Source organism: Macaca thibetana, chromosome 19, assembly GCF_024542745.1.
Source record: "Macaca thibetana thibetana isolate TM-01 chromosome 19, ASM2454274v1, whole genome shotgun sequence".
NCBI lineage: Eukaryota > Metazoa > Chordata > Mammalia > Primates > Cercopithecidae > Macaca > Macaca thibetana.
Window position 1 is genome coordinate 10,379,703 of NC_065596.1, and position 27,654 is coordinate 10,407,356.

At 53.3% G+C, this 27,654-nt stretch overlaps 1 protein-coding gene across 2 annotated transcripts; it reads left to right on the forward strand.

Moving 5' to 3' along the window:
• Positions 1-27,163, forward strand: PRKACA (protein kinase cAMP-activated catalytic subunit alpha). Of its 2 annotated transcripts, none has more exons than XM_050769955.1 (10): positions 1-261; positions 11,203-11,264; positions 11,724-11,852; positions 15,676-15,774; positions 17,775-17,857; positions 21,312-21,438; positions 21,528-21,623; positions 21,717-21,839; positions 25,064-25,228; positions 25,617-27,163. In XM_050769955.1, the coding sequence occupies exons 1-10, from the start codon at positions 216-218 to the stop codon at positions 25,740-25,742; spliced, it is 1,056 nt and encodes a 351-aa protein (XP_050625912.1). In that variant the 5' UTR covers positions 1-215; the 3' UTR covers positions 25,743-27,163. The 2 variants fall into 2 exon arrangements, with proteins under 2 accessions (XP_050625912.1, XP_050625913.1); XM_050769956.1 differs by lacking the exon at positions 1-261 and adding an exon at positions 2,944-3,634.
• The last annotated feature ends 491 nt before the right edge of the window (positions 27,164-27,654 follow it).

Below are 27,654 nucleotides of genomic sequence, written 5' to 3' on the forward strand. Positions count from 1 at the left end.
ACGGACAGCAGCAGAGATCTTGGGCTGAGGTTCCCGGGCGGGCGGGCGCGGAGAGACGCGGGAAGCAGGGGCTGGGCGGGGGTCGCGGCGCCGCAGCTAGCGCAGCCAGCCCGAGGGCCGCCGCCGCCGCCGCCCAGCGCGCTCCGGGGCCGCCGGCCGCCGCCAGCACCCGCCGCGCCGCAGCTCCCGGACCGGCCCCGGCCGCCGCCGCCGCGATGGGCAACGCCGCCGCCGCCAAGAAGGGCAGCGAGCAGGAGAGCGGTGAGTGCCCCGGCCGTGACCCCGATCCCGGCCCTGCGCTGCCAGTCCTGGCCTTGTCCATCATCGCCTGGCCCCTCCCCCTACGGGGCCCCCCCATTCCTCTCTGCCTACCCCCCAGCGCCCCTTGCCCCGGCCTGTCCAAGGCTGGGGCCCGCGGGCCCGCAGAGTACCCCCTGTAGGGGTCCCCTTCCCCTAGGGCCGCCCCACACTGCAAAGACCGTGCTCCCCCCCAGCTGTCACTGCCAACCATGGCACGTATGACCGCTGGGGCCCCACATGGGGCCCTGTCACCAGCCTACCCCCTCCTTTCCTGGCCCCTCTCCCCAGATTCTAATCCCCCCACTTCCTCACTCACTTCTGTCGCCTATGGGATCCTCTGCCTGACCCCGACCCATGTTTCTGCCAGTTTGGGAATGCGATGGGGTCTGTCTGCCTCTACCGCGCAGGGACCTTGGCCACTTGGTGACCACACCCCTCCCCCCTCCAGCCCCCGCCATCTTTCTCCTGCCCTTCCCCTCTTCACCTTAGCACAGCCCCCGCTTCCAAACCCATCCTACCCCCTGAGCATTTCCCAGAGCCACCTCCAGCATTGTTTTTTTCTTCTGTGTCACTTGGCATGGGGGACAGGATCTTTCTGGGTCCCTCTGCCTCTCTCATCCTGTCACTGTGTCATTCTGCTTCTCTGCTTGGGCTCCGTCCTCCAAGCAAGCGTCTGTCCCTGGCTGGGGTAGCAGACTGTTTATGAACGTAGAGAACTGCTTCAGTGCTTCCAAAGCCAAGTTTGAGCTGTTCTTGTTGGGATTCATTGCGTCCTCTTTCCTGCGTTGGGGTAGGGGGGTGGTGGCAGAGCCCCCTCGCATTTCCTGCCTTGCAGTGAGCTCTAGGCTCCATGGAGGGCCCCTCAATAAATGGTCGTTTCACAACTGAGGCTCCGTCATTCACCCAGTGCCTGGGGCTTCTTCCACCGCTCCTGGTTTGGGATGAAAAGTGTCTGCGTTTAGCGAGGTTCATTCGGTTTTAATTGGGATGGTCAGAAAGAGCACTGGGGAGGGGGAGGCAGTCAAAGAGAGTAATGGGTGATGTCTAGTGATTTGCTTTGATGTCTAGTGATTCTGATCATTCCCAGGGCTCAGCCAGAGAGAGACCTTTTTCACCCACTTGCCCCCAAATTATGTTGGCCTTTTCCAGCCAGCCAGAGAAAGAGATTCTCTATCTGGAAATACCATCAGAAATGGTCTTGAACCCCATTCCCAATTCTTATAGCTCTTAAATTGTTGTCACGTCAGTCTGAAAGCTGGAAGGCGGCTGGGATCCCCTGTCCACTTACCCAGAAATAGTCATAACTATTAGTCGAAAAGGAAGGCCAGTTTTTGGTCTCAAACCCCAGCATCTGAGTTCCCTGACTACCCCCTCCCAGAAAGGTATGAAAGCCAGGGAACTTTATTCCTATACGGATTCAGATAGCAGAACTCAGAGTTACAGAGCAATCATGAAGAGGCCTGACATGTCACCAATGGGCGGGGGCCGGGGAGGGAAGTGCCTGTAGCTGAGTGCTTGATGACAGAGGAGCAGGTGGGTAGTGTCCAAAAAAGGTCTGGGCATGAGCTTGGAGGGGACTTGGCAGAGGGGGAGGAGTCAGGCCCCCAGCAGGTGAGGCCAGCTGGGAGGTGGAAGGTGGAGGCAGGCAGCTATGTATTACGGTGGCTCAGTTGAAAGTTGGGGAGATGACAGTCCTGGAAAACCTTCAAGGCTATCAGACACATGTGGTGGCGGGTGGAAAGCTGCACAAGAAAAAGGATCCTAAGAAAAAGATCAGAGGCTCTGGAAGGAACCACTGATTCTCTCAGAGCACAGGTCAGACACCCAGGAATGAATGATCACGGTAAAATAGAGCTACTATTTGTTGGGCATCTAGGCTGTGCCACAGGCTAAATGGCCAGGCAGATAGATATATCTACTCTAGTGACTTTCATAACGGGCTGTTATCCAAATTTTCCAAAGGAGCCCTCTGGCAGAAATGACAGCCATGACATAGATGATGTCACAGAGGCAGGATTCACATCCAGATCCACCTACCAGCAAACTTCTTGGACCCCAGAATTTCCCGACTCTGACATTTTTCAGCAGCCTCCCAGATTTTTACTCTATCATATTTTCTTAATTTAAAATAATAAAAATTTTACTCACTTCTGTTCAGATGTAAACTTGGAGCTCATTCTAAACAATAATATAAATGAAATCATGGGATTGCTATGCCAGTTATATTTTCTCTGATACACATTAAATACAGTGTAACTAGATAAATGAAACATCCCGAAAATCATGTCATGTTCTGCCAATGGGACCATGTCACACTTTGAGAAACGCCCGAAGCTGTACTTCCTCCCAGAGGCTTCCAGAGAAGGAAATAAGATGAGGAAGGAAGTCCCTCTTTGCTTTGAGGCGCTCTGATTCTGAGAGGATAGAGTTAGACAAAATTTGCCTTCTTACAAGGGTGGGGCAGGGGCGGGGGCAGTAGCCAGGCCAGCCTGCAGGGGGCACCTGGATTTCATCTGCCAGACGCCGGCCCGACTGGGGTCAGGAAAATGCCCAAGCCTTGGGAGGCACCAGTTAAGCATCCTGCAGTCCCCTGTGGTACCATCTCTGCCAGGGCAGGACAGACTCCGCCTCCTCCCAAGAGGCCAGGGATCCAGAATGAGCCCTGGAGTGGAATGGGGAGAATCTACACCCAAAGATGGCAAAGCCATTGGGAGAGCTGAGAGGGCCGAGAAAAAAGACTAAGTCCCAGATGCTGGCCAGGTTCGAAGAATGGAGAGGGAGCAGCGGCCCCAGAGGGCAGGCGCCCAGGTCAGACAGCCAAGTGGGGCTCAGGTCGTGGCTGGCACTGACTGAAGATACCCCTGGGAGCTGGCCCATAGGGGAAGAGGCAGAGCTGGTAAAAGGGAGCCCCCCCCCCATCCCCGGGACACAAGCAGATCCCGGCAAAGAGAGAAAAGCACCCCCCAAGAAGACCCTAGATGGGAAGAACTAGTGCCATGCAACATCCTATGGATGCCTAAGACGGCCAAACACCTTCTGTGCCTTGGCAGTTGTATGGGTGCCCAAGAGGGTCTTGTCAAGGTAGCGCTCCCCTTAGCGCAACCACGTCTACAGAAACTTGGAGGGTCCTATCTGTCCCTCCTCTGCACCCTAGTGGCCTCTGGGTTGGGTTTCTCTTCCTGATCCCACCCCACGTCTCCCTAGCTCCCCCTGCAGGGAGGGTTCTGGGGATGGACAGCCCGGCAGACACGGTAGGTCTCATGAGCCTTCCCAGCCACCGTAGTCCCGGTGCCCTGAGAACAGGACTGAGTGATGGCTTCCAACTCCAGCGATGGTGAGGCTGAGCCCTGTTACTATAGCAACTTCCCAGGCACACGCTGCCCCTCAAGTCAGGGAGGGGCTGCAGAGGGGTCTGGGGCACAGGCGAAGAGGAGGAGGATGTGAACCCCTGGCTGGCCCTGGAAACGCCTCCTGTATAGCCCCAGGCTGTGCGGACTGGGGAAGAACAGAGGGGATCGGTGGCCCAGTTGAGACAAGGGAGGATGGTCCACCCAGCAGGGGGGCCAGCTCAGACAAGGGTGGTGGAGAGGTGCATCCCAGTGTTGGGGTTCAGCTCAGTCTGTGGGATGAGCCATCCCAGTGTTGGGGTCCAGCTCAGAGTTGTGGCATGGTAAGCCCAGAGGAGGGAATCCAGGCTCCACTGGAGGAATCAGCCAGCCTCGAGTAGGGGTCCCAGCCCAGGCTGGGCATTCCTGCCCCAGAATTCCCAGGACAGCCAGATTTCAAAAGGGCAGAGGGTCTGAGATTGTTGTCTGGAGGAAGGGGGTTCTGAGGCTGGGCCCCTTCCGAGGAAGACCCTCGAGCCCCTTGCCCAAATTGATATTCTGCTGTTGCAATTCCCCATTCCCAGGGCGAGTTTCTAGATTTCTGCCTTCTGCTGTGGCCCTGGCTTTTCCAAGGGTGTCAAGGAGTTTTCTCTATGAGCCCAAATGGAATCTGGACCACAGTGGGAGCTGGCACCCCCCGTGTGGGAGATGTGGGCAGGGCGGCAGGCTGTATAGGCCAGCAGCTGGCTGGGTTACCATCCTCTGCCACTTCCTGTTGCTAGCTAGCAGGGGTCCAGGGTGCTGGGCACTCTCAAAGAGGCTGCCACTGACTCTCCGCTTCTTTTTTTTTTTTTTTTTTTTTTTTTTTTTTGAGACGGAGTCTCGCTCTGTCGCCCAGGCTGGAGTGCAGTGGCCGGATCTCAGCTCACTGCAAGCTCCGCCTCCCGGGTTCGGGCCATTCTCCTGTCTCAGCCTCCTGAGTAGCTGGGACTACAGGCGCCCGCCACCTCGCCCGGCTAGTTTTTTTTTTTTTTTTTTTTTTTTTGTATTTTTTAGTAGAGACGGGGTTTCACCGTGTTAACCAGGATGGTCTCGATCTCCTGACCTCGTGATCCGCCCGTCTCGGCCTCCCAAAGTGCTGGGATTACAGGCTTGAGACTCTCCGCTTCTTTTGGGATCTGGGAAGAAGGAGGAAGATGGTCAAGGCTGCCTCCCCCTCCCCCACCCTTGGGTTTAGCCGCTCGTTTCCGGTTTGGACTTTCATGGCCGAGAGTAGAGCCAAGCACAGGGCAAGGTTTGACAGAGGCCAAGGACATCCCAGGATGCCGTTCCCCTCTCCACCCACGCATAGGAGCAAAGCAAAGAGCCAGATGTACCCATTTTCTCTCTCGGGATAGCAGGATTTGGGGGTTCCACACTGAAAGAGAGTTCAGGGGAGGAGGCAGGGTGGCTCTTGTCACCCCCTGCCCCAAGCCTTTCTCTCCAGCTGTTCTTTCAGCGAATTAAGAGAGCTCTGGGGCCTCTTTAGCCCCCAGGGAGTCTCTGGCTGTTGCCTGATCCTGAACCTTAACTCTTTCCCCTCTGCCCAGTGGGCACTGCTGTGGGCACACCGGGCACTGTCCTCTGCATAGTCCAGTGCCCACTGAGGAAGGCAGGGCCTGGCGTCCCGGGAGCAGTGAAGTCCCTGGAAAGGGAAGTTAGCTTTATGGCCCCGCCCTGGGGCACACAGGCCAGCCAGAGGGACACCCTCGGGAGAATCTTCCCATCGCCTCCTGCCAAGGAAGCCCTCTGCAAACCTTGGCCAGCTTGGAGCAGGTACCTTTAAAAGCTTCTGTGGCAACCAGCTCCTCCTCCCTGGTCCCCTGAGGCCTTCCCAAGGAAGCTGACTTAGAGGCTCTGCGTTTTCCTGGTTTCTCAGCAAAAGGAAGATTCCAGGGAGAGCCCAGGGGGGCCGGGGATGGATCTGGGATCAGGCAGCAGCCAGGGTGGGGACTCGGAGACCACCTTCCAGCTGTGGCTGCAGCTGTTCCTCTGGGCCCACCTGGCTGTACGTTTCCTGGGCTACCTGCACCACACCTTCTGGGGGCCTGAGCGACAGCCAGCACCCTGAGCCTCCCTGGCCAGGGGACAGAAGGCCCCCAGATCACCCCATCCCACCCACCCTTTATTCCACCCTCTGCTGGAAGAGACAGGAAGCAGAGGTGAGTGTGGGGCCTCTTGAGTGAGGTTACCTGCCCCTCCCCCCATCATCCCTCTCTCTGCCTGCTCCTCCTGGCACTGGCCTCCCCCATGCCCCGTCCCCAAATCTGACAAGCTCACAAGGCTAGTGGCACCAGAGCCTGGGCTCTCTGGTCCTTTGAGAGGCCAGAGAAGGGCCATGCTAACAGCAGGGCACCCTGTGGAACTGCTCCATGGGGCACCAGCGGACAGCCAGAGGCTGGGAGCTCAGCGAGTCAGGGAGGTGCAGGATTCAGCAATTCTTTCCCTTTTGCTAAGAGCAAAGGGAAAACCGACCAGACCTTTCGGATTCCCTTGAAGCCCGGCACCTCTCTGCCTTCTTGTGTGGGTGAAGGTAGAATCCCAAGAGGGCACCCTCCACCCTCCCCATCCACTGCTGAGTTCTGTGTGGATTATTTGGAGGTTTCCAAGGAAGATGTTTTTGGTCACAAAGGTTCTAGCAGTGAAGCCAGGCACAGTGGCTCACGCCTGTAATCCCAGCACTTTGGGAGGCTAAGGTGGAGGAATCCATTGAGGCCAGAAGTTAGAGACCAGCCTGGGCAACATAGCAAGACCCCATCTCAAAACAAAACAAAACACACAAACAAAGGTTCTGCTAGTGAAAGCGTTGGATTTGGTGCAGCCCCCAGGCTCAGGCCCCTGCGCTAGTTGGTGGCCCAGCCAGGCACCCATCTAGGACTCCTGGCCACTCATTGCCTGTCTCCTCTTGGCGGGGTCATTCTTTGTGGGGCCTTCTTGGCCACGGTCTCTCTCTATCCCCCATCTAGCACTTTCTTTTTTTTTTTTTTTTTTTTGAGACAGCGTTTCGCTCTTGTTGTCCAGGCTGGAGTGCAATGGCGCGATCCCGGCTCACCGCAACCTCTGCCTCCCAAGTTCAAGCAATTCTCCTGCCTCAGCCTCCCGAGCAGCTGGGATTACAGGCATGTGCCACCACACCCAGCTAATTTTGTATTTTTAGTAGAGACAAGATTTCTCCATGTTGGTCGAGCTGGTCTCAAACTCCCGACCTCAGGTGATCTGCCTGTCTCGGCCTCCCAAAGTGCTGGGATTACAGGCGTGAGCCACCACACCCAGCCACCATCTACCACTTTCTAGCCCCATGAGGGCTCTTCTCTCTGAATGCTGAGGGAGAGCTTTGGGGACAGGTAGGGGGGGTGGCTCCCCCCAAAGGCCTTGTGGAATTCCTGGCAGGCAGACAACCAGCAATGCCAAAGGGCAAGTGTACAGGGCCCCTCAGGGTGGTAGCAAACTCAGGAACATCAGGGGGTTGAAGGCAGCTCTGTCCACACTGGCCACCCTGGTGCCCTGGACTCAGCGCTGAAACCAATGGCTGAGTCGGCAGTGAAGTAGTTAATCTCATGGGAAGTGGGGGCGGGTCAGTGACCTCAGACCTGATCAGTCTTCTCATCTGTACAGTGGGAATAACAGCAGCTCCCACCCCAGAGGGTGAGAACGAAGCATAGAAAACACTCAGCGAGGGGCTGGTCCCTTGTAGCCCTAGGTGGTGGTTAAAGGACAAGTCCGTAATGCAAGAATCTGTCAAGCTGTGCATTTAAGATTTGAGCGCTCGACCGGGCGCGGTGGCTCACGCCTGTAATCCCAGCACTTTGGGAGGCCGAGGTGGGCAGATCACGAGGTCAGGAGATCGTGACCATCCTGGTGAACACGGTGAAACCCCGTCTCTACTAAAAATACAAAAAAAATTAGTCGGGCATGGTGGCGGGGGCCTGTAGTCCCAGCTTCTCGGGAGGCTGAGGCAGGAGAATGGCGTGAACCTGGGAGGCGACGGAGCTTGCAGTGAGCAGAGATCGCGCCACTGCACTCCAGCCTGGGAGACAGAGCGAGACTCCATCTCAAAAAAAAAAAAAAATTTGAACCCTCAATGCCCCTATATTTGTTTTTGAGGTTTTTTTATGATTACTTTTCTTGTTTTGAGACAGGGCCTCACTCTGTCACCCAGCCTGGAGTGCAGTGGTTCAATCATGGCTCACTGCAGCCTCTACCTCCCGGGCTTGAACAATCCTCCCACCTCCGCCTCCTGAGTAGCTGGGACTACAGGTGCACAACACCACACCTGGCTAATGTTTTTATTTTCTGTAGAGGGTTTTGATGTTGTCCAGGCTGGTCTTGAACTCCTGCATTCAAGCAATCCCCCCAACTCGGCCTCCCAGAGTATTATTATTTTTTTGAGACAGAGTCTCACTCTTGCTCAGGCTGGAGTGTAGTGGTGCAATCACAGCTCACTGCAACCTCAATCTCCTGGGTTTTAAGAGATCCTCCTGCCTCAGCCTCCTGCGTAGCTGGAACTGCGGGCATGGACTGCTACTATGCTCAGCTAATTTTTTAATTGTTTTACTTTTTGTAGAGATGAGGTCTTGCTATGTTGGCCAGGCTGGTCTCTAATTCCAGGCCTCAAGCGATCCTCCAACCTCGGCCTTCCAAAGCACTGGGATTACAAGTGTGAGCCACCATTCCCAGCTCTCCCTGTTTTTTTTGTTTTGTTTTGTTTTGTTTTTTGAGACAGAGTCTCACTCTGTCGCCTAGGCTGGAGTGCACTGGTGCGATCTCGGCTCACTGTAACCTCTGCCTCCCAGGTTAAAGAGATTTTCCTGCCCCAGCCTCCCAAATAGCTGGGATTACAGGCATGCACCACCATGCCCAGCTAAGTTTTGTATTTTTAGTAAAGACAGGATTTCACCATGTTGGCCAGGCTGGTTTCAAACTCCTGACCTCAAGTGATCTGCCCACCTCAGCCTCCCAAAGCGCTGGGATTATAGACGTGAGCCACCATGGCCAGTCTCTCCCCATATTTTATTTTATTTTTTCTTTTCTTTTTTTTTTTTCTTAGACAGAGTCTTGCTCTGTCACCCAGGCTGGAGTGCAGTGGTATGATCTCGGTTCACTGTAACCTCTGCCTCCCAGGTTCAAGCAATTCTCCTGCCTCAGCCTCCCAAGTAGCTAGGATTATAGGCACACACCACCATACCCGGCTAATTTTTTTGTTTTGTTTTGTTTTGTTTTGGAGACAGAGTCTCGCTCTAGTCTTGCCTAGGCTGCAGTGCAATGGCATGATCTCAGCTCACTGCAACCTCTGCCTCCCGGGTCTAAGCGATTCTGCAGCCACCATGCTTGGCTAATTTTTTTGTACTTTTAGTAGAAACAGGGTTTCACCATGTTGGCCAGGCTGGTCTTGAACTCCTGACCTCAAGTGATCCACCTGCCTCGGCCTCCCAAAGTTCTGGGATTACAGGCGTGAGCCACCGTGCCCGGCCTAATTTTTTTATTTTTAGTAGAGATGGGGTTTCGCCATGTTGGCCAGGCTGGTCTCGAACTCCTGACCTCGTGATCCGCCCACCTCAGCCTCCCAGAGTGCTGGAATTATAGTCGTCAGCCACTGCACCCAGCCTCTCTCCCCATATGTTTTTTTTTTTTTTTTTTTTTTTTTTTTCTTGAGACAGAGTCTAGCTCTGTCTCCCAGGCTGGAGTGCAGTGGTGCGATCTCGGTTCACTGCAAGCTCCGCCTCCCGGGTTCACGCCATTCTCCTGCCTCAGCCTCCCGAGTAGCTGGGACTACAGGCATCCGCCACCACACCTGGCTAATATTTTTAGTAGAGATGGGATTTCATCATGTTAGCCAGGATGGTCTCGATCTCCTGACCTCGTGATCCGCCCACCTCGGCCTTCTCCCCATATTTTATACCTCAATTTAAAAAATAATAGGCTGGGTGCAGTGACTCATGCCTGTAATCCCAGCACTTTGGGAGGCCAAGGCAGGCAGGTCACCTGAGGTCAGGAGTTCAAGACCAGCCTGGCCAACATGGTGAAACCCGTCTCTACTAAAAATACCAAAATTAGCTGGGCGTGGTAGCAGGTGCCTGTAATCCCAGCTACTCAGGAGGCTGAGGCAGGAGAATCATCTGAACCTGGGAGGTGGAGGTTGCAGTGATCTGAGATCGTGCCACCGCACTCCAGCCTGGCAATAGAGTGGGACTCCATCTCAATAATAATAATAATAATAATAATTTTAAAAATAAATAAAAAATAATAGTAGCTGACATTTATCTGGCACTAACATCACATGGGCCACTGTTCAACTCCCTTTGCCAAGATGAACTCATTCATTCCTTAAAACCACCCCACAGGCCGGGCGCGGTGGCTCAAGCCTGTAATCCCAGCACTTTGGGAGGCCGAGACGGGCGGATCATGAGGTCAGGAGATTGAGACCATCCTGGCTAACACGGTGAAACCCCGTCTCTACTTAAAAAAATACAAAAAAATAAACTAGCCGGTTGAGGTGGCGGGCACCTGTAGTCTCAGCTACTTGGGAGGCTGAGGCAGGAGAATGGCAGGAACCCAGGAGGCGGAGCTTGCAGTGAGCCCAGATCGCGCCACTGCACTCCAGCCTGGGCGACAGAGCGAGACTCCGTCTCAAAAAAAAAAAAACCCAAAAAAAACCACCCCACTTTACAGATGAGGAAAACTGAGGCCTTGAGAGGTGAGATCAGTTGCCCAAAGTCACAGAGTTCATCGGAGACCAGGCTGGGCTCTGAACTGGATCTTGTCCCCAAGTCCTGGCCCTTAGCCACTTTGCTGGGCTGCGTCTCAGCAGAGATAAGAAGGACTGTTTTCAAGCCTGTTTTCTGGGTTGTTAAACGGACACAATGGATACAAGGCAGGTTGCCGAGCGAGTCAGATGAGACAGTGTAGACAGCAGCCGGCACAGGGTCTGCCGGGGAAGTTTCAACGTTAGCCAGGCGGTGATGTTCGCCTTGGGATGCCGTGGGGCCGAGGAGTGGGCATCGGGCGAGACTTCCCTTGAACCAGCTCTGGAGCAATGCCCTTGCGATCGACACGAGAGGAACAGGGCCAGCTGGGGGCCAAGGTGACAGCTGAGCCCCCCAAGGGCGCCTGCTACCCGAGCCCCCGAGGCCTCCATCCCAGGCCCAGCCTCCCCAGAGAAGGGGCCAGAGGAACAGCCAAATCCCAAGGCTATAAATACCTCGGCTGGCGTCGGCCCTGGCCGTGGAATGTCGGTCAGAACTGGGGCGAGTGGGGGTGGGCTGGCCTGCCTGGGTGCCTCCCTCCGTTCCCCTGGGGGTGACCCCTGAGACTCTCTGTACCCCACTTTGGATGGAGTAGCAGCTGGATCCCACCTCTCTGTAGCAAGGGAGGCCCAGGCCACGGCCCGGCCAGGGCCCCCAGAGGCACCATAAAAAGGTCAGGCTCTAGGTTGAGGGAACTGCACCCCAATTTCTACCAAGTATCTCCCCAGAAATCACCTGAACCCGCCCCGGTGAAATGGAGGTCTCTGTCTAACCCTCCCCTGTCTCCCTTTCAGTGAAAGAATTCTTAGCCAAAGCCAAAGAAGATTTTCTTAAAAAATGGGAAAGTCCCGCTCAGGTAAGACCACCGGGTACAGAGTCCGGGGAGGGGTGAGCTGGTGACCCCCAGCCCCCAGCTGCGTCCCAGCAACACAGCTAGAATTTCAGAAACCCCGTGGAAGGCTTCAGACCCTCCCCATTCACTCCCTAGGTACGCATGGGGGCTCCTGTGTGGAGACACCTGACTGCCCAATGCCAGGCACCCCCATCCCACCACCCCTTCCAACAGCCCGCCCCTGCCCCTAGCACAGCTGCCAGCAGCTCCCAGGCCCCAGGCCAGGGCCGGATCTGGCCCCTGCCACCCGCCTTAAGGAATGCGCCCTCTGCCATCTTGATTTTCCGCCCCCGTCCTCAACCCCGCTGACCCTACGTGCTCCCCGGGGCCCCCTCTGCCGGTGGCAGAGGGGATGCCTCAGACCTTAGCCCAGCAGGCCGCGGGGAGGATGCACCCTGAGCCTGCCGACCCCTCTGCCCACAGAACACAGCCCACTTGGATCAGTTTGAACGAATCAAGACCCTCGGCACGGGCTCCTTCGGGCGGGTGATGCTGGTGAAACACAAGGAGACCGGGAACCACTATGCCATGAAGATCCTCGACAAACAGAAGGTGAGGTGGCCCGTCCTCGCCTTTGCCTGGACTGTGCCCACTCCTTGGAGTGCCCTATCCACCCGTTCACTCACTTGCTTTGCTTTTTCGAGTCAGAGTCTTGCTTTGTTGCTCAGGCTGGAGTATAGTGGCGCGACCTCGGCTCACTGCAACCCCCACCTCCCTGGTTCAAGCGATTGTCCTGCCTCAGCATCCCGAGTAGCTGGGATTACAGGTACCCGCCACCACACCCAGCTAATTTTTGTAATTTTAGTAGAGATGAGTTTTCACCATGTTGGCCAGGATGGTCTCGAATTCCTGACCTCAGGTGATACACCTGCCTCAGCCTCCCAAAGTGCTGGGATTATAGGTGTGAGCCACCGCGCCTGGCCACTTGCTTTTTTGCGGGGAGACAGGATCCTGCTCTGTTGCCCAAGCAGGAGTGCAGTGACGTGATCATAGCTCACTGTAGCCTCAAACTCCTGAGCTCCTCCCGAGTAGCTGGGACTACAAGCACACACTACCATGCCTGGCTAATTTTTTTTTTTTTTTTTTTTTTAAGGCAGGGGGTCTCTTGCTGTGTTGCCCAGGCTGGTCTTGAACTCCTGGCCTCAAGTGATCTACTTCAGGCTCCCAAAGCGCAGGGATTACGGACATGAGCTTCCACGCCAGGCTCACCCACTATTCCCCGAGCCCCCATAATGTGCCAGCTCCAAGGGTCGAAAGGGCCCTGTGCTGCCTTCCCAAAGCTCCCTCTCCAGGCCGGCCATGCATTCAAAGCCGGGCACTGTGACACAGGGTCAGACACCAGTCCAAAGGGAGGAGGCCAGGAGCATTCTTGGGGAAAGCGGTGTTTACGTGGACTTTCTTCCCGTAAATATTTTTGTGATCCAACTTTATACCGGGCACTGCTATAAAGCAGCAATGTAACCAACAGAAATGTAACCCAAGCCACAGAATCGATTTTAAATTTTCTCTTTGCTCCATCATAAACAGTAAAAAGAGCCAAGCATGGTGGCGCATGCCTATAGTCCTAGCTACCAGAGAGGCTGAGGCAGGAGGATCACTTGGACCTAGGAGTTCAACTCCAGCCTGGACAACACAGCCAGACCTCATCTCTTAAAAAAAAAAAATTGTGGCCGGGCACGGTGGCTCAAGCCTGTAATCCCAGCACTTTGGGAGGCCGAGACGGGTGGACACGAGGTCAGGAGATCGAGACCATCCTGGCTAACACGGTGAAACCCCATCTCTACTAAAAAATACAAAAAAAAAAAACTAGCCAAGCAAGGTGGTGGGCGCCTGTAGTCCCAGCTACTCGGGAGGCTGAGACAGGAGAATGGTGTGAACCCAGGAGGCGGAGCTTGCAGTGAGCTGAGATCCGGCCACTGCACTTCAGCCTGGGCGACAGAGCGAGACTCCGTCTCAAAAAAATAAATAAATAAAAATTAAAAAAAAAAATTGTAATTAAAAAAGAAAGTGAAAGAAGCAGATGACATTCATGAAATTCATTTTAATGACATGTTTGGGGCTTTTGTTTTTTTTTTTTCTTGAGACAGAGTCTCACTCTTGTCGCCCAGTGGTGTGATCTCAGCTCACTGCAATCTCCACCTCCCAGGTTCAAGTGATTCTCCTGCCTCAGCTTCCCAAGTAGCTGAGATTGCAGACGCCGCCACCATGCCTGGCTAATTTTTGTATTTTTAGTAGAGACGGGGTTTCACCATGTTGGTCAGGTTGGTCTCAAACTCCTGACCTCAGGTGGTCTGCCCGCCTCGGCCTCCCAAAGTGCTGAGATTACAGATGTGAGCCACCGCGCCCAGCCTAATGATATGTTTTAATTAAGCCAGTATATCTACAGTATTACCGTTTCCATATATTATCAATGTGAAAATATCATTAATGAAACATTTTACATTCCTTTTGTTTTTTTCCCAGTCCTTCATGACTTCGGAAATATTTCCTTTTTTTCTGTACTGAAGTGTCTTTAAAATCCAGTGTCCATTGGATGCTTACAACAGGTCTCAACTCTGAGGGTAAATTTTTCCTGGAAAGAGGAGAAAAAGGAGGGAAGTTGTAAAAGCTAATTCAGGCCTGGCGCGGTGGTTTACACCTGTAATCCCAGCACTTTGGGAGGCCGAGGCAGGCAGATCACGCGGTCAGGAGATCGAGACCATCCTGGCTAACACAGTGAAACCCCATCTCTACTAAAAATACAAAAAAGGTAGCCGGGCGTGGTGGCGGGCGCCTGTAGTCCCAGCTACTTGGGAGGCTAAGGCAGGAGAATGGCGTGAACCCAGGTGGTGGAGTTTGCAGTGAGCCGAGATCGCGCCACTGCACTCCAGCCTGGGCGACAGAGCGAGACTCCATCTCAAAAAAAAAAAGAAAAAAGAAAAAGCAGATTCACATGCCCAAGTTGTTCCAACTATGCCTGAAAGTCACCAGTACCTACATCAAGTGTTTAATTTTTGTTTTGTTTTGTTTTGTTTTTGAGATGGAGTTTCACTCTTGTTGCCCAGGCTGGAGTACAATGGTGTGATCTCAGCTCACGACAACCTCCGCCTCCCGGGTTCAAGCGATGCCTTAGCTTTCTGAGTAGCTGGAATTACAGGCATCCGCCACCACGCCCAGCTAATTTTTTAATATTTGTAGTAGAGACAGAGTTTCACCATTTTGGCCAGGCTGGTTGTTTTGTTTTTGAGACAGGGTCTTGCTCTCTTGCCCAGGCTGAAGTGCAGTTGGGCTCAAATGATCCTCCCACCTCAGCCTCTGAAGCTGCTGGGACCATAGTCGTGCCATGCCCAGCTAATTGCTTTGTGTTGTTGTTGTTGTTGTTGTCGTTGTTGTTGTTGTTGTTGTTTGTAGAGATGGGGTCTCGCTACATTGCCCAGGCTAGTCTCAAACTCCTGGGCTCTGGTGATTCACCTGCCTGGGCCTCCCAAAGTGCTGGGATTACAGGCGTGAGCCACCATGCCCAACTGGTGTCAGTTTTTAAATTTATATTTAAGATACTTAAAATTTTTGAATTTGGCTCCCCAGTCAACTAGTCACATTTCAGGGGCCCAGCATCCCCCTGTGGCTAATGGGGACTGAACTGGGCAGGGCAGGTATAGACTGTGAGGACACAGCTGTGTGAGCAAAGCAGTTGACAGCTGACCAAGGGACCAGGCTGACTACATGTGACACACCAGCCTGACATCAGCCAGCTGTGTGACCTTGGGCAAGTCACCTCCCCTCTCTGTGTCTGGTCTTCCAAACTGGCATACTCCCAGCATGGGCTTCTAGGGCTCCTGTCCTGATTCAGTGAGAGACTAGGTGCTAGGTGCCTGCTCATGGCATCTGCTATTGGGGACAGCTGATGGCTGAGGAGCAGTTAGCCTGAGATTCAGGTTGCTGTGTGGAGTGTTCTAGACAAGGGTAAGGCAGTTCCTAAACCCCCCACCCCTTGGCCTTCTCCTGCCTGTCTTTTCAATTTCAGTTCAGCTGCCCCTTCCTCCAGGAAGCCCTCTTTGATTCCCCCTTCCTCAGACCATGCCAGGTACTTTACATGGGCTTCTTGGGGGCTGCTTCTCCGCAACCCCAAGATGCCCTCCACCACGGCTCTGACATCTCTGGGGGTAACCCATGTATTCTTTGCCCTGGACTTTGTGCCATGCAAGGACAAGCAGCCCCTAGCCTCCCTGACGCTGTGTCCTCAGCATCAGCCAAGGGCCCGACAGGCCACAGGCACACAAATGATTCTGGCTGAAGGAACCAGCCTGGCTCTGGCATCCCTAGTTCCAGGCATCAGGGGAAATGAGTCCCCTCTCACCTCCCCCTCCTCTCTGCCCTCCCCTCCCACCCTTCCCAGGTGGTGAAGCTGAAACAGATCGAACATACCCTGAATGAAAAGCGCATCCTGCAAGCCGTCAACTTTCCGTTCCTCGTCAAACTCGAGTTCTCCTTCAAGGTGGGGTCCCAGTGGCCAAGGGGCAAGGTCACTGCACTGGGTCCCAGCCTTCTGGCCCCCAGGGCTGGGGTCGGAGCTGAGGACACTCAGTGGCTGCCCTCTTTTGTGGAAGAACAAGATCCCTGGAGGAGGGAGACCAGGGGACAGGAGTCAGGCTGGGACTCTGGTAGACCCAAGTTCAGTTCCTGGGCCGGCCAATTTGTAGCTCGATACCCTTGGCGAGTCACCCAACCTCAATAACATCCCTCAAAAGCAGCACCTGGTTTATGGCAAGAGCGTGACCCGGGAGCACAAACGCTGTCCCAGGCAGCCGGGGCTCAGTTCCCAGCTCAGTACTTCCTGATGTGTGGCCCCAGGCAAGAGACTTATCTCCCCGAGCCTCAGTTTTCTCATCTGTAAAATGGGGATCATACCAGTTCCAACCTGGTGGCGTTGTCATGACAGTTGCAGGCACGTCTTGAGCACCCTTTGGGAGCCGTTTTGGGTGCCATCCAAAGCTGTAGTCATGAGAAACAGGAAAGGCCACTCAGGGCCAGCTTCATGGGCGTTCGACCCAGAGAAGCACAAGGGTCTATGCTCCAAGGGACCCTACACCTGGTTTAATGCTTTGCTGCTGCTGCTGCTGCTGTCTTGAGATCTGTAATAATTTTTTTTTGTTGAGACAGAGTCTTACTCTGTGGCTCAGGCTGGAATGCAGTGGCGCGATCTTGGCTCACTACAACCTCTGCCTCCTGGGTTCAAGCAATTCTCCTGCCTCAGCCTCCTGAGTAGCTGGCATTACAGGTGCCCACCAGCATGCCCAGCTTATTTTTGTATTTTTAGTAGAGACAGGATTTTGCCATGTTGCCCAGGCTGGTCTTGAACTCCTGACCTCAAGTGATCTGCCTGCCTTGGCCTCCCAAAGTGCTGGGATTACAAGCATGAGCCACTGTGCCCAGCCCAGCCTTTTTTTTTTTTTTTTTTTTTGACATGGAGTTTGGCTCCTGTTGCCCAGACTGGAGTGCAATGATGCGATCTCGGCTCACCACAACTTCCGACTCCCGGATTCAAGCAATTATCCTGCCTCAGCCTCCCAAGTAGCTGGGATTACAGGCATGTGCCACACACCTGGCTAATTTTGTATTTAGTAGAAATGGAGTTTCTCCATGTTGGTCAGACTGGTCTAGAACTCCCGACCTCAGGTGATCCACCTGCCTTGACCTCCCAAAGTGCTGGAATTGCAGATGTGAGACACCCTGCCCAGCCATTTATTTTTATTTATTTATTTAATTAATTTATTTATTTTAGACAAGGTCTCACTCTGTTGCCCAGGCTGGAGTACAGTGGTGCAATTACAGCTCACTACAACCTTTGCCTCCCAGGCTCAAGCAATCCTCCCACCTCAGCCTCCTGAGTAGCTGGGACTACAGGTGCATGCCATGATGCCCAGCTAATTTTTGTATTTTTATAGAGACAGGGTCTCACTGTGTTGCCCAGGCTGATCTCAAACTCCTAGGCTCAAATGATCCACCCACCTCGGCCTCCCAGAGTACTGGGATTATACAGGCATGAGCCACCACACCCGGCCCTCCGTAATAACTTTTTAACCAGGGGCCACCTTTTTTATTCTGGGTCCCACTAATTTTGCAGCCCATCATGATCCCATTTTACAGATGACAAAACTGTGACCTCAAAGCCTTACTCAGGCTCCCAGAGCAAGGTACTACAGAGTTCACCCTCCGGCCAGGGCAGGCTAACCAGCTCCTGACATACCTATGAGCCAGCCCTCACTTTCACCCATTAACAGCAGGATAAGGGTCGCCCCTGCTTCCTGGGCAGAATGAAATGCAACATGTGGGTTCAGCCAGCAAAGCCTCTGGTCCCTAGAACATGATTCCTATGGACAGCCAGGATCGCTGTTGTCATTTAATGTTGGAACACCAGCCAGGAGGCCCCCAAGGCCTTCAGATAGGGTCCAAGTCTCAGGGAGTGGGCCCTTGACCAGCCACTGCTTCCCACAGGACAACTCAAACTTATACATGGTCATGGAATACGTGCCCGGTGGGGAGATGTTCTCACACCTACGGCGGATTGGAAGGTTCAGGTAAGCAGGCCACCCCCCATCACATCAGGCTGTCACAGGTGGCAGTGCACAACCAAGCCCCCCGGGGAATGCAGAGGAGTCCAGCATGCTTGAACATGCAGGTGGTCTCCCAGGATCCTATGGGTTTGTGTTTCCCCTATGCTGAGGAATGTGTGATGTTTCAACCACCACAAAACAAAACAGAGCAAACATGGCAAGTTAGGTGTCCAAACTTTAGTTGGTCCCAGGCGCGGTGGTTCTCACTGGCACTTTGGGAGGCCGAGGTGGGCAGATCACCTGAGATCAGGAGTTCGAGACCGGCCTGGCCAACATGGCAAAATCCCGTCTCCACTAAAAATACAAAACTTAGCTGGGCGTGGTGGCGGGCACCTGTAATCCCAGCTACTCGGGAAGCTGAGGCAGGAGAATCACTTGAACCCAGGAGACAGACATTGCAGTGAGCTAAGATCACACCACTGCACTCCAGCCTGGGTGAGACAGTGACACGCTGTCTCAAAAAAAAAAAAAAAAAAAATTGAAGTTGTTGATTTTGTGCATTTTTTGAGCCCCAAAAGGTGGCATGCATCTGTAATCCCACTACTCCTGAGGCTGAAGCGAAAAGATCATTTGAGCTCAAGAATTTGAGACCAGCCTAGGCTACATAGTGAGGTTTTGTCTCTTAAAAAAAAAAAAAATTGGCCGGGCACGGTGGCTCACACCTGTAATCCCAGCACTTTGGGAGGCTGAGGCCGGTGGATCAGGAGGTCAGGATATCGAGACCATCCTGGCTAACATGGTGAAACCCTGTCTCTACTAAAAAAATACAAAAAAATTAGCCAGGTGTGGTTGCAGGCGCCTCTAGTCCCAGCTCCTTGGGAGGCTGAGGCAGGAGAATGGTGTGAACCCGGGAGGTGGAGCTTGCAGTGATCGCGCCACTGCACTCCAGCCTGGGCGACAGAGCGAGACTCCATCTCAAAAAATAAAATAAAATAAAAATTATACTATTATTTCATTTTATATAGATCAATAGTTTTATATGTGTAGATTTTAATATATATTTTTATACATAAAATAAAACTACATAAATTTGTAAGTTTAAGATACAGGCTGGGTACTGTGGCTCATGCCTATAATCCCACTTTGGGAGGCCAAGGTGGGCAGATTGCTAGAGCCCAGGAATTTGAGACCAGCCTAACATAGCAAGACCCATCTCTACAAAAAGTAAAAAAAAAAAAATAGGTTGGGCGCAGTGGCTCATGCCTGTAATCCCAGCACTTTGGGAGGCCGAGGCGGGTGGATCACCTGAGGTCAAGAGTTCGAGACCAGACTGACCAACATGGTGAAACCCCGTCTTTATTAAAAATACAAAAATTACCTGGACGTGGTGGTGGGCGCCTGTAATCCCAGCTACTCAGGAGGCTGAGGCAGGAGAATCGCTTGAACCCAGGAGGTAGAGGTTGCAGTGAGCCCAGATAGCACCATTGCACTCCAGCCTTGGCAACAAGAACGAAACTCCATCTCAAAAAAAAAAAAAAAAAAATTAGGTGTGGTGGCACATGCCTGTAGTCCCAGCTACTGGGGAGGCTGAGGTGGGAAGATCACCTGAGCCTGGGAGGTCAAGACTGCATGAGCCGGCCAGGCGCGGTGGCTCACACCTGTAATCCCAGCACTTTGGAAGGCTGAGGCAGGCGGATCACGAGGTCAGGAGATCCAGACCATCCTGGCTAAGACGGTGAAACCCCATCTCTACTAAAAATACAAAAAAAAATAATTAGCAGGGCATGGTGGTGGGCACCTGTATTCCCAGCTACTCGGGAGGCTGAGGCAGGAGAATGGAGTGAACCTGGGAGGAAGAGGTTGCAGTGAGCCAAGATCGTGCCAGTGCACTCCAGCCTGGATGACAGAGCAAGACTCCATCTCAAAAAAATAAAAAGGAAAAAAAAAAAAGTCTGCATGAGCCATGATCACGCTGCTGCACTTCAGAATGGGTAACAGAGACCCTGTTCAAACAAAAAAAAATTTTTAGCTTAAAAATTTGTCTTATTAACTTATAAGTTTACATATGTACTTTTATTTTTTGAGACGGAGTTTCAGTCTTGTCACCCAGACTGGAGTGCAGTGGCGTGATCTCGGCTCCGTGCAACCTTCACCTCCTGGATTCAAGTGATTCTTCTGTCTCAGCCTCCCAAGTAGCTGGGATTACAGGCGCACGCCCCCTTGCCTGGCTAATTTTTGTATTTTTAGTAGAGATGGGGTTTCACCATGTTGGCCAGGCTGGTCTCAATCTTCTGACCTTGGGTGATCTGTCCCCCTCGGCCTCTAAAGTGCTGGGATTACAGGCATGAGCCACCATGCTGGCCTTGTAGTTGTATTTTAGATAGAAAACTATAGATTCACTTTACATACAATAAAATGCACAGTTCTTCAATGCTCCATGCCACAAATTTTGACAGTTATATACAGTTACCTAACCTCCACCTAAAACAGTATATGGAACTTTTCTATCACCCCAGAAAATTCCCTTGAATCCCTTTCTTCTTCTTCTTTTTTTTTTTTTTCAATAATATACAGAGGTGGAGGCCGGGTGCAGTGGCTCATGCCTGTAATCCCAGCACTTTGGGAGGCCAAGGCGGGCGGATCACAAGGTCAGCAGTTCGAGACCAGCCTGACCAACATGGTGAAACCCTGTCTCTACTAAAAATATAAAAATTAGCCAGGTGTGGTGGTGCATGCCTGTAATCCCAGCTACTCAGGAGGCTGAGGCAAGAGAATCACTTGTTTCCAGGAGGCGAAGGTTGCAGTGAGCCAAGATTATGCTACTGCACTCCAGCCTGGGCAACAGAGCAAGACTCCATCTCAAAAAAAATACTGAAAAAAAAAAATATATATATACACACACACACACATCTCTGCATACACACAGAGGTGAGATCTTGCCTATGTTACCCAGGCTGGTCTCGAACTCCTGGGCTCAAGTGATCCTCCCACCTCGACCCTCCAAAATGCTGGGATTACAGGGATGAGACACCGCGCCGGGCCAAATCCCTTTCTTGACACGTCACCTCCCCGCCAAAGGCAGTTGTCCTTTCTGACTTCAAACACCGTGCCTTTGTTTTGTCTGGGCGTGGACATGATATAAATGGAATCATTCATGTTCTTTTGTGTCTTCTTTTGCTTTAACATAATCAGTTTGAAATGCAGCCACGTTGTTGAGTGGATGCATGGGCTGTCCTGTTGGCAGTGGTGGTGGTGAGTGGAATTCCATTATATGACTATAGCTCAGTCTGTGATTCCATTCTCCTGTGGGTGGACCTACAGGCTATTTCCCATGTCGGGCTATCTAAGAATCAGGTGCCTCGCATTTCTGACAGCTGGACTGGAGTTGTCTTCCTCTGGGGAAGGCTCTGCAGGGCCACCTGCTGGACCATTTTGGGGCATGGCCACTGACATTCACCTCTCCATCTGTCCCCATCAGCGAGCCCCATGCCCGTTTCTACGCGGCCCAGATCGTCCTGACCTTCGAGTATCTGCACTCGCTGGATCTCATCTACAGGGACCTGAAGCCGGAGAATCTGCTCATTGACCAGCAGGGATACATTCAGGTGCCCACCAGGCCGGGCGAGGGGCAGCCCTGGGGAAGCCGTGGCCTGGACCCTCCCTTCCTGCCAACTGCCTGTTCTTGTGCCCACAGGTGACAGACTTCGGTTTCGCCAAGCGCGTGAAGGGCCGCACTTGGACCTTGTGCGGCACCCCTGAGTATCTGGCCCCTGAGATTATCCTGAGCAAAGTAGGCGCCTCCCCAGCCCTCCCCTTCCCCTGAGGCCGGCTCTGCTCTCCTGCTCGCCCCCTCCTCACCCTGTGCCCCCCCATCTTGCTCCAGGGCTACAACAAGGCTGTGGACTGGTGGGCCCTGGGGGTTCTTATCTATGAAATGGCCGCTGGCTACCCGCCCTTCTTCGCAGACCAGCCCATCCAGATCTATGAGAAGATCGTCTCTGGGAAGGTGAGGTCCGGCTGCGGGGACACAGCCCTGGAAGAAACAGACCCTCCCCTGCTCACTCATCCTACTCCCTGGGGAGCCCTGCTTGTTGTCAGAATAATCTAGAAGTTCCTTAAGTCAGGCCAGGTGGTGAAGCTGGATGCACCGGCCACACTGAGGCCAACACCTTGAGGCCCCCTCACTGTCCAGCCCCAACCCCGCGGTTCCAGAATCCCAAGAGCTTCCAAAACCCCAAGCCTCACAGAAACTTCTTGGCCACAGAACACAAATCGCCCTGCCAGGCAACCCTCTTCGTCACTCCTTGTCCCAGTTAGTGTGAGTTTTCGCAAATTCCAAGGCAGAAAAACCAGTGTATTTGGTTCCTGTTCCCAGGTGCTGTCCGCAGCCTCACCAAGGAGTGCTCTCACTTAGCGTTTACAGCCCATGCTTCCTCTCCCAAACCCAGACTTGCCTAACTCTGAGGGTTCGGATGAGGGGTGCTGAAACCACCTCAGCTCACATCTGTGACAGGCGCAAAGTGCCTGCCATCCACCAGGCCCTAGAATCCCCCCATCAGTCACACCCTGAGATGGTGGCACCCTCTGCAGGAGAGGTGAGGAAACAGGCTGGGAAAAGGGATGTGTCTTGGCCAAGATCACACTTTGGTGAGTAGGTAATCATCGTAGGCACTAAGAGCAGGAGAGAGGTTGGGGACCCCACCTGTGCCCTCAGCTCAACCACCTTGCTGGGAAGACCCGACCATCCCCCGACTTGGTCCAGCATCTCCTACACAGGAGCTTTTGGTCGGCCCAGAGTCACGACACTGTGGTGGCAGCGTCCTCAGGCTCAGCCTGGGCCCCAGTCCGGACCCCAGTCCCAGCTCTGCCACTGATTGGCTTTGAAACTTTGCATTTGGGTGCAATGGCTCACGCCTGTAATCCCAGCACCTTGGGAAGTGGAGGCTTGAGGCCAGCAGTTCCAGACCAGCCTGGGTAACATAGCCAGACCCCATCTCTTAAAAAAAAAAAAAAAAAGCTAAAAATTAGCTGGGCGTGATGGTGCACCCCTGTATTCCCAGCTCATCAGGAAGCTGAGGCAGGAGGATCACTTGAGCCCAGAAGTTCAAGGCTGCAGTGAGCTGTGACTGTGCCACTGCAAACTAGCCTGGGTCACAGAGCCAGACACAGTCTTTTAAAAAAATTCAGGCAAGTGGGGTGCCCGGCTGGACACATAGCATCACTAAAAGGGAAAGATGAAGGCCTGGCACGATGGCTCATGCCTGTAATCCCAGCACTTCGGGAGGCTGAGGCAGGTGGATCACGAGGTCCGGAGTTCAAGACCAGCCTGGCCAACATAGTGAAACCCCATCTCTACTAAAAATACAAAAATTAGCTGGGCATGGTAGCAGGCACCTGTAATCCCAGCTACTTGGGAGGCTGAGGCCAAAGAATTGCTTCAACCCAGGAGACGGAGGTTGCAGTGAGCCAAGATCACGCCATTGCACTCCAGCCTGGGCGACAGAACAAGACTCCGTCTCAAAAAAAAGGAAAGATGAGGCATCTGCCATGGGTGGAATAGAAACTGCCAATAAAATGGCCCAGAGTAGGCCGGGCACGGTGGCTCACGCCTGTAATCCCAGCACTTTGGGAGGCCGAGGCGGGCGGATCACGAGGTCAGGAGTTTAAGACCAGCCTGACCAACATGCTGAAACCCTGTCTCTACTAAAAATACAAAAATTAGCCGGGTGTGGTGGCATATGCCTGTAAATCCCAGCTACTCAGGAGGCAGAGGTTGCAGTGAGCTGAGATTGTGCCACTGCACTCTAGCCTGGGCAACAGAGCAAGACTCCATCTCAGAAAAAAAAAAAAAAAAGAAAGAAAAAAAAGAAAATGGTCCAGAGTGGAAAAAAAAAAAAAGAAAGAAAAAAATCACAGAAGATCCCATAGGAGAAGATGCACATGACTCCCTTCTTTGTAGCATTTTCTAGTTCCCCCACACCCTCAGTGGTGTTATCTCCCTTGTGCAGCCCTGGGATATCTGCCCCACATCTGAGAGGCATGCACAGGCCCAGAGAGGTTAAGGGCCATGGCCAAGGTCACAAAGCGTGTAAGAGGCACAGCAGGAACAAGAAGTCGTTTCTTGCAACTATAACTCCAGTGATGACTTGCATACAAGGCTATGGGCTCAGAGCGTATGGGGAAAACTTTCAAGAAGAGTCGAGCTGCACTTTAAAGAATAGAAGAGCCTTAGCTATGCAGAAAGAGAGGAGAGAAAAAGTTTGTCATAAGCATGAATATTTCAGAAGTCTCTGAACCCCAGCAGAGATGCCCTTCAGCAGCAGCGGCAGCAGCAGCAACTGAGAATACAAGTTCTAGAGTCCAGTAGACCTGAGATGGAATTGCCCCATCCCATGCCTCAATGTGACCTTGGAAGAGCTGTTTAACCCTTCCAAGCCTCAGTTTCCCCTTCTCTGAAATGGAAATCATCATAGCACTTGCCTTAAGAGCAATGGTTCTTAAAGGGGACCCCTTTCCAGCATCACCGTTGCTGGGGAATTTGTTAGAAATGCAGATTATTGGGCCAGGCACGGTAGCTCACAGCTGTAATCCCAACACCTTGGGAGGCCGACGCAGGTGGATCACCTGAGGTCAGGAGTTCAAGACCAGCCTGACCAATATGGTGAAACCCTGTCTCTACTAAAAATACAAAAATTAGCCAGGTGTCGTGGCGTGAGCCTCTGATCCCAGCTACTTAGGAGGCTGAGACAGGAGAATTCCTTGAACCCAGGAGGCGGAGATTGCAGTGAGTCCAGATCGCACCACTGCACTCCAGCCTGGGCTACAGAGTGAGACTTTTTTTTTTTTTTTTTTAATGCAGATTCTTGCTGGGTGCGGTGGCTCACGCCTATAATCCCAGTACTTTGGGAGGCCAAACCAGGAGGATCGGTTGAGCCTAAGAGTTCTAGACCAGCCTGGGCCATATAGTGAGACCCTGTCTCTACAAAAACTTAAAATAACTAGCTCTTGAATTTTTAAAGTTTTTAAAGAAATGCAGATTCTCAGGCCACAGTATCACTTCCTAAATTGGAAACTGTAGTGTAGGCTCAAGGAGCTGTTTTACAGGATGCCAGCAGGCACTCAGCTTTGGAGGCCCCCACCCAGTAGGACTGCTGGATGGAGAAAGAAGCCTCATGGGCTCCCCAAGTTCCAGACCAGCTTCCCACCCTGTCCTTGTACCCCTTCCTCCAGGTGCGGTTCCCTTCCCACTTCAGCTCTGACTTGAAGGACCTGCTGCGGAACCTCCTGCAGGTAGATCTTACCAAGCGCTTTGGGAACCTCAAGAATGGGGTCAATGATATCAAGAACCACAAGTGGTTTGCCACGACTGACTGGATCGCCATCTACCAGAGGAAGGTGGGTCTCCCCTCCTTAAGCTGCTGAGGGTTTGGGAGCAAGCCGCGAGTCAGGGAGGACAGCCAATAGAGAGAAAGAGAAGAGAACACAGGTTCAGGAGCAACCTAGAGTAGAGAGCTTAGAGCAGTGGGGTCTAGAAATGGGATTCTGGGGTCATTTGGCCATTCCATGACCTTGTGCAGCAGATGCCTCTCTGGGAAATAATTTCCCCTTTGATGAGTTGGCTACATTAAGAGTTTCAGGCTGTTAAGAGGAATCCATAACCTAATGGGAAGCACAGGCCTGAGTCAGAGTAAATATCTCTTGAATGTTAGGCCATTCGCATTTATTGTTGTAATAATGATTATGTTGAATGCTGAGGTCTGGGTGATTCTTGATCCCTCTCCAGGTGGAAGCTCCCTTCATACCAAAGTTTAAAGGCCCTGGGGATACGAGTAACTTTGACGACTATGAGGAAGAAGAAATCCGGGTCTCCATCAATGAGAAGTGTGGCAAGGAGTTTTCTGAGTTTTAGGGGTGTGCCTGTGCCCCCATGGATTTTCTTTTCTTTTTTTTTTTTTTTTTTTTGGTGGGGGGGTGGGAGGGTTGGATTGAACAGCCAGAGGGCCCCAGAGTTCCTTGCATCTAATTTCACCCCCACCCCACCCTCCAGGGTTAGGGGGAGCAGGAAGCCCAGATAATCAGAGGGACAGAAATATCAGCTGCTCCCCCTCATCCCCTTTGCCCTCCTGCCCCCTCCCCCACTTTTCCCTTCCTCCTTCCCCACAGCCCCCCAGCCCCTCAGCCCCACCCAGCCTACTTCTGCCTGTTTTAAACGAGTTTCTCAACTCCAGTCAGACCAGGTCTTGCTGGTGTATCCAGGGACAGGGTGTGGAAAGAGGGGCTCACACTTAACTCCATCCCCCACCCACACCCCCATCCCACCCAACCACAGGCCCCACTTGCTAAGGGCAAATGAACGAAGCGCCAACCTTCCTTTCGGAGTAATCCTGACTGGGAAGGAGAGATTTTTAGTGACATGTTCAGTGGGCTGCTTGCTAGAATTTTTTTTAAAAAACAACAATTTAAAATCTTATTTAAGTTCCACCAGTGCCTCCCTCCTTCCTGTACTCCCACCCCTCCCATGTCCCCCCATTCCCCAAATCCATTTTAAAGAGAAGCAGACTGACTTTGGAAAGGGAGGCGCTGGGGTTTGAACCTCCCCGCTGCTAATCTCCCCTGGGCCCCTCCCCGGGGAATCCTCTGCCAATCCTGCGAGGGTCTAGGCCCCTTTAGGAAGCCTCCGCTCTCTTCTTCCCCAATAGACCTGTCTTCACACTTGGGCTTTGAGAGCCAGACAAAGCAGCTGCCCCTCTCCCTGCCAAAGAGGAGTCATCCCCCAAAAAGACAGAGGGGGAGCCCCAAGCCCAAGTCTTTCCTCCCAACAGCGTTTCCCCCAACTCCTTAATTTTATTCTCCGCTAGATTTTAATGTCCAGTCTTCCCTCAGCTGAATGGGGAGGGCATCCCTGCAAAAGGGAACAGAAGAGGCCAAGTCCCCCAACGCCATGGCCCGGGGTTCAAGGCTAGAGCTGCTGGGGAGGGGCTGCCTGTTTTACTCACCCACCAGCTTCCGCCTCCCCCATCCTGGGCGCCCCTCCTCCAGCTTAGCTGTCAGCTGTCCATCACCTCTCCCCCACTGTCTCATTTGTGCTTTTTTCTCTCGTAATAGAAAAGTGGGGAGCCGCTGGGGAGCCACCCTATTCATCCCCATATTTCCCCCTCTCATAACTTCTCTTCATCCCAGGAGGAGTTCTCAGGCCTGGGGTGGGGCCCCGGGTGGGTGCGGGGGCGATTCAACCTGTGTGCTGCGAAGGACGAGACTTCCTCTTGAACAGTGTGCTGTTGTAAACATATTTGAAAACTATTACCAATAAAGTTTTGTTTAAAAAAAAAAGTGTCGCTGGTGTTCTCGACTTCGATCACCCACCCACACACCCCCAGGGGGTTGGAAAGGGAATTTCGGACCCCAGAGTGCAAGCCGATCAGGTCCCGGCTTGAAGTCCTTGTAAACAGGGTTTAGCTGAAATTCCGGCACTCCTTCGGCCCCGCAGGAGAAACGAGCGTCAAACTGCCCTCTGACCCCAGATTCGGGGTCCCCAAATCTGCAGCGCGCCCCCTCGGCGTCCAGCCCGGGACCGAGAGGGCGCTCTAGGGAGGCGCTGGGGCCGGCGCGCCAGAAGGCCGAGCGGCGGCGGGGGCGGCCCTGGCAGGGGGAGTAGAAGGGGGAGAGGGTGCGCGCCCCCCTCCCCGCATCCTTAGCGCCGGGCCAGGCGCGCCTGAGGGACGCGGGGGCGGCGGCAGCAAGAGGGTCCCCGCAGCACCCTGCGAGCGCGGCAGCCCCGGCCCGCGGGCGGCGAGTTCCCGGTAAGTGCGGTCCGGAGAGCG